Here is a 6,708-nt window from a genome sequence, read left to right on the forward strand (position 1 = left end):
ATATTTTAAATTGATCACATCTTTTAATCGACGTGAGATTTTCAACACACCCTCACATCGAGATATGTATATCTCGAGCGTGAATGTAATAATATACCCAACAAACATTAGGATAGTTATAATCAATAACTCTAATACCATGTTAAGAAGTGAAATTTTATGTCTAGCTCAACCTTACCAAACTGACTTATAAGATGAATTTTGCACTTACTTATATATATTTTAAATTGATCTTATCTTTAATCAATGTAAGACTTTCAAAAATAGGTACCATACAAGAATACCGATTTTTAGTTATACAAATCTTTTTTGTGGATGAATTTTCTGTGCTTCATTGGTACATATAATAATTTAGAATTAAGTTACTTTAAATTTCATATTGTATAAATAAAAAAGTTGACTAATTTATAAAAAGAAAAATTTAGAAACTCGTTATTTTAAGATTTTTGAATTAAAAATAATGTCATGTTAAACTTACAATAACGTTGTGATATCTTTATAATAAATCTTCCAATAATATTAGAGTCAATAATTCTTCATATCAGTAAAAAGTGTTTGTCACATAAAATAGAATTCAACGACAAATTTAAGTAAGGACAATAATATTTTAATCCACTTCTTTGATTCACTTTTAACCCACCACTTCAATCACCATTAGATCATTACATCACATCACTAAAAAAAATCAAAAAAAGATGATCTAATGGTAATTAAAATAATAGGTTAAAAGTGGGTAAAAAAAAATATGTTAAAATATTATTTTCCTAGGTAAAACCAACGTAGAAAAAAAATATTAACAACACAACTATCATTATTTTTAACCCGAAATATAGAGAGACTCGTTTAAATTTCCAACTATAATAAACTACTAAGGATACAGAATAATTTCATTGGGCAATGATGACATTGTTTTAAGATAATAAAACAACATTGTTGAGACACAAATACAATCCGAAGCAAGGCGAAGAAAGTATTTTTAATGATGAACAGCGCATATTCTAGAGTTTTAGCTCAGACTTTTCTCTCTCAGTTTTTTGTGACCCTTAATAAAGTAATAGAAATTGAAAACTCAAGATCCAATAAAAGCTGAACTAATCATTTGTTGTTTATTTTCACGACACCTACCACAGTGTGATCAAGAGTGCATCTGATCTTAACCTTCATTTTGATTATTTGTTAAACCTTAATGATATTATTAAATAATACCACTAATGATGTTCTCAGGAATCAAACTATTCCAAACCAATCCCATTGACTCTATAAATAAACTAAGTTGACGAGGTGGCAACTATTTTAGCCCTTCTCGATCCAAAACTGACTTTTATCTTCTTTATTTTCAAATCACTTTTATGTTTTCCCTTAAGCCAGTTTGGGTGATGTAAGGCTCTGCTACGTGGATACAACAATTTAATAATGTAACACTATTAAGTTTCTTCTCAAACTTTCTTTCAGACATGCTTTTTCTTAATTTCAACTTTAATCGTAGCTATGACAATTGCACATTCAAAAACTGAACTACCAGTATGTACTTTCTTCATATATATTATTCACTCCTTTTCAAAATAATTCACTTTAAAATGTTTTTATTTTTCACTAATTAATGATTATTTTGAAACCAAAAAATATTAGTTAAATGTTGTTCAATTTATCTTGTGAATAGTACTTTTTTTTAAAGTTAAACCAGTTTTAAGGAGAACAAAATAAGTAGTTGTTGACAGATTAAATTATTTATTTTATTTTTACTCATTTCATAGAAGTCAAATCCAAACAAGAGCAAGGCAAATGACTTCTTAAAGACTTTGATTTAAAAAATAAACAACAACTGTCATTACCAAATTTTATTTAGTAAATGTCATACTGACTTTTTTATTTTACTACTAGGCTAATACCACCTAATCAACATTTGAATGAACAGATAAAAAGATAAATATGTAAGCCCTTAATCTTATATAAGTAAAATTATATAAAGCTTTTGATGTCAGAGTGCATTTCTTTTCAGGATCCTAGTATTCTAACACCCAATCAACTTTTACACATATTTTATATTTACTATTTTACCATTCAATTTATTTTTTTATACATAAAAAAAATATTTTTTAATAACTATATTATCTTTGACAATGAGTCGTGAAAATAGTATTTTTAGTGTTCCAAAATATATTTTTTCTTGTATTTGTACATTAAGATTAAATATATTTGTGATCTTTTACCTCTTAGTGAAAATTGATATTAGTTTCTCTTTGAAATTTTGGACTAATTTAATTTTTGATATTTAGAAATGTTTAGATTTAATCTTTTTAACTAAAGTTTGTTAGGGTTATTTGTCGTTTTCAAAGACGTTTCTCAATTAATATTGAAGCAAAAATATGTCAAACAGTTAAGTAATTCAAATGTTAGTGTAAAACACGTTTAAAATGTCAAATAAACTTTACAAAATTTGGTTAAAAATGACTAAATTCATACGTTTTTAAAGTTAAATGACTAAATTTAGTCAAAGTTTGGAAGAGACTAATTCCAATTTTCACTAAAAATTAAGGGACAAAAGAATATTTAACCCTATAAAATAATCAATATTACCTTGTCAAAAAAATTTTATACCCACTTTAGATTTATTACTTTATCTTTCAATTTTTTTTAAAAAACGTAAAAGTTTTTTAATAACTATTTTAACCTTCGTTTATAAGAGTACCTATGCCACAGATTGAAGTAGTCAAGAGACATTTTACTGCAATAATATAATCCTTAAACGGTCTTTGTTTATATATATAAACGTAATTAATTTTGTTTAATCATTAAAATATAAACTTTTTATTGATAAGCAATCTTTCCTTGTTTGAAGAAATGTGCTTGCAATGCTTTTTTAAGTTCAAAACAAAACCAACTCCATTAGAGTTGCTGTACCTAAGAACCAAATTTGCACTGTTCAGATTGCATAGCTTTCCTTTCGGTCTATTAGCCATAGTTGACAAAACAGTAAACAGAATCATGTGGCAGATACTGAAACCGAGTAAACACAAGATTTCCGCCATACAGTGCAAGTGACCAAACGCTATGTTCTTGCCAACAAAGACCGTTTACATAATAAAATCAATAATCAAATCAATTAAAAATAAAATAAATTTCAAATAGACTAAAAATGAAATAAATTTAGATTATACAAACCATATTAATCGTTGCTAGCATCGGATCTAAAATTGATTATGTTTAAATGGCCATTATATTAACACATTCCATGACCAAAATACAAGAAATTTGAGCTGATTCTACAAGAAAAGAGTGTTTGGTTGAATTTTTTAGTAAGCTAGGTAGAGAGAGCTGCACTTTGCGTCAAGTTTGTGGCGTTGTAATTTGAGTTTGTTGCACAGTAGTGGTCCAGCTTGATGAATTATTATGATTTTTGCTACTGAGTGTACATAGTGATTAGTGAGAAGGATTTATTAGCACACACCACTTGTGTGCCAAGAAAGAGAAGGAAACAACAGATAGATGGGTGGTCAGGTTTTATGGTAGGTGACTAAACAACCACCTTGTGCTCACATGCCTTCTTTATGTGTATTATAAAATCTACCTTTCTATCTCTTCATGTGTAATGCCTTCGGCTACCTATCCCAATTTTTCAACACCTCATTCATTTCTCTTTGATGCCAAGATAAATAATTACCCCACAAACATCTCACCTTCCCAGTTTATCATTATATAATTAACTCTCTCAAATGCATCAGTTAGAATTCTTGAACTTTCAAAAACAACCAAAACAGTGAGCTTGAACTTTTCTGAACTGAAAATTGTTCTACCGATAACATATGGCACCAGGAAAATAAAATTAAGAGAACAGTGTGTTATGAGCTACTTGAAAAATCTGAACAAAAACAGAATACCCTGAAGAAGAATAAGAAGAAGAAGAAGAAGAAGACACATATCCTGTAAAGAATTAATGAAATGAATGCAGAAACATCTCTATACAGTTTGAATCTTCACTCTGAAGTAGCAGCACCGATAGAATACACTATGTCACCTTTGGCTATAAGATCAGGCCTACCAGTGCCTCCTGCTTGTGGTTGTGGTTGTGGTTGTCTTGTACTACCCACCAGGGTCTGTTAGAGTCAGCATGACTATTGCTTTCTTCCTCAGTAGCAGCAGGGAGATTAAGATCAAGGAAGTCCCTGATTTCTGCCACTGGTTCCTGAACTACAACTGTTTGAAAGTTTCTACTCTCAGACCCACCAGTCATATGAGATCTCTTATGCCCACCCAAGGCTTGGCCTGATGGAAAAACTTTGAGGCAAATTGGGCACTCATGCCCCTTGCTCTTCTTGGACTCAGTAACTCTTTCCACCTCATCATGAAAACCAGCACCCTGTTGGTGTTCCCCCAGATACTCACGGTCAGTGTTGTTCATGAGCTTGCGTTCGGTTGTTATTGGATCAGGAGAGAGATCAGTTTCAATGCTGTTTTCGCTGCTCTCATTTCTCGAAGCAAAGCAGCCCTTGATCTTCTTGTGGCTAGCTCTGTGGCCTCCGAGAGCTTGGTATGAGTGGAAGGTTTTATTGCAAGTGGTACACTCAAACTTGCCTCTCTTGTGAGAGTTCTTGCTTGATTCAGGTTCTGAAGCCTTGTCGACACAGTTCTTATTTGACTTCAATTCAGAACCGAGAAACTTTGTCTTGATCGAATTGTACTTGTTACCGGTAGTAGCGGACTTTGATAAAATTGATTCTGGTTCATTGACTCTGCTCCTCCCATGTTCCCCTTCTGAATCCTCCAATGCAGACACATACTGAAGCTCAGAGTTGTTGACCTTTTCATATCCTTTACTGGAAACTACGCTTTTGTTCGCTCCAAATCCATTTTCAGTAGTCTCCACAGTAGTAGTCAAACGCTGTGAACTCTTTCCTCTGATTGAGTTGGGATTTTCCGAATTGCCAACCTCCCACTTATCATGACTTTGCTTGATCATTGTTGCTGTGTTAGGCGTGAAGTTAGTGGTGCCATCAAATTTGGCAACCAGATTAGTTCGAGCTGAAGATCGAGCTTCGAAATAAGCAGAGTTGTTGTCAGAGGATTCGGCAACAGAATGAGGACCACTCCAAGGACTCACGTCCCTACTGAGCATCATCAAGCTCATAGCAACCTCTTCTTGCTCCTGCTCAACCTCAGAGAGAGAAGAGGAAGGATTGGCGAAAGACACAACCGAAGAAGTTGCTGCAGCAGAAGCAACGGTGTACCTTGTTCTTCTCTTGGACCTTCTTCTCTTATTCGGAGCAGTTGCTTCGTTATCAGACTGACTATCCATGACCACCTTAGCATTAGTCCACGAATCTTGATCTTCCAAGCTGTTAGAAACTCTCTCTTTCTCGGAGTGGCATTTCATGTGGCCAAACAAGGCCTTCCAAGAGTGGAAGGCTTTGCCACACTCTTTGCAGAACTTGTCAAACACCAAAGCGTCTTCGCTCGAATGATCCGAGATTCTCCAAGTCTTCTTGGGGTTCTCTCGGAGGCCATAGCCAGCGTTGGTTGCAGCAGCTTCGGAATCTTTGTCTCCATCATTGTTGAGAGACGACGAAAAAAGCTTCCTCGCCGGCAGCTTTTCTTTTTCCTCCGACGACAAGTTGGTGATATGAGACCTCATGTGACCCCCCAAGGATCTGCCACAAGGGAAGCACTTGCCGCAGAACTTGCACGCGTGTTTGAATTCTTGAATTTGATCTGCTTCCATTGAATTCGGTGACGGATCAGTGAAGCAAAAGGGTTGGTTGGGTGTTGATTGGAGGCGGAATCAGAGAGTGTCCAGGAATGCTGAATTCATCGATCTCGTGACGCCAATCAGAGAAGAAGAAAAGTACAAGTAACGAGACCCAGATCAGATTATTGATGTGAAAGTGCGAAAAGCTGCATCTTGTTGGAGTTCCCACAAAATTTGCAAATCTAAGGCAGAAAAAGAGGAGAAGTGAAGCAAAGGAAAGCAAAGTAGTAGAAGAAGAAGAAGCAGGGTTTTGTTTTGGTCAGTTGAATTTGAAAGAAAAAAATGAAAAGTTGAAGAGGTGTGGTGGTATGTTGTGTTACCTTTGTTGGCAATGATGATGGCGAAGAAGAAGGGAAGAGAGGAGAAAAACAGGGAGAGAGATGATTTCTCTCTCTTCTCTCCACTTGACTATATTTGGAGGAGAAATCCATGCATGGAAGCAAAGATAAAAAAGAGGATAGCAGCACGTGTACTCAACTCATGATACTACTCCACTCCTAATCCAACGGCGGAGCATGTGTCCACGTCAGCATCCAACAGCTGAGGAACCTACGAAAACTAACTCCAACCCCAACTATTCCTTCCTTTGTCTTGCTATTAAGGAAATGAAATGGTTGCTGTTACTGTTATTGTTATTGCTATTGCTATTGCTATTTCCACCACTCACTTTCTCACACTCTTCAAGTGAAAGGTTCCACCCTCCGGCCGTTATTCTTTGGACTTTCCATTAGTGAATGGTTTTTATTTGAAGGATTAGAAAAAGATTTAGAAGTGGGGCCCAGTCTTACCCTCTATGCTATCCAAAGCCTGCTCCTATGCCCACTGTTTCCTGATTCTCTCTTTGGCTGATTGAGGAGGCACGTTTTGAGGGCACTTTCGTAAACCAAAACTATTTTTCAACTTCTTATTCCCCTTAGTCGCTTCGCATGCACCTTCTCTTAAATATTCAATTTTTATCACCAATG

At 34.6% G+C, this 6,708-nt stretch overlaps 1 protein-coding gene across 1 annotated transcript; it reads right to left on the reverse strand.

The window, feature by feature from the left end:
* Positions 1-3,758: 3,758 nt before the first annotated feature.
* On the reverse strand, positions 3,759-6,448 carry LOC114176104 (uncharacterized). Its single transcript, XM_028061036.2, has 2 exons — positions 6,064-6,448; positions 3,759-5,925 (listed from the first exon to the last, which is right to left on the reverse strand). The coding sequence occupies exon 2, from the start codon at positions 5,714-5,716 to the stop codon at positions 4,022-4,024; it is 1,695 nt and encodes a 564-aa protein (XP_027916837.2). The 5' UTR covers positions 5,717-5,925; positions 6,064-6,448; the 3' UTR covers positions 3,759-4,021.
* Between the last annotated feature and the right edge of the window lie 260 nt (positions 6,449-6,708).

This window comes from Vigna unguiculata, chromosome 3 (assembly GCF_037176805.1).
Source record: "Vigna unguiculata cultivar grain cowpea cultivar isolate G323 ecotype 2 chromosome 3, ASM3717680v1, whole genome shotgun sequence".
Taxonomy (NCBI): Eukaryota; Viridiplantae; Streptophyta; class Magnoliopsida; order Fabales; family Fabaceae; genus Vigna; species Vigna unguiculata.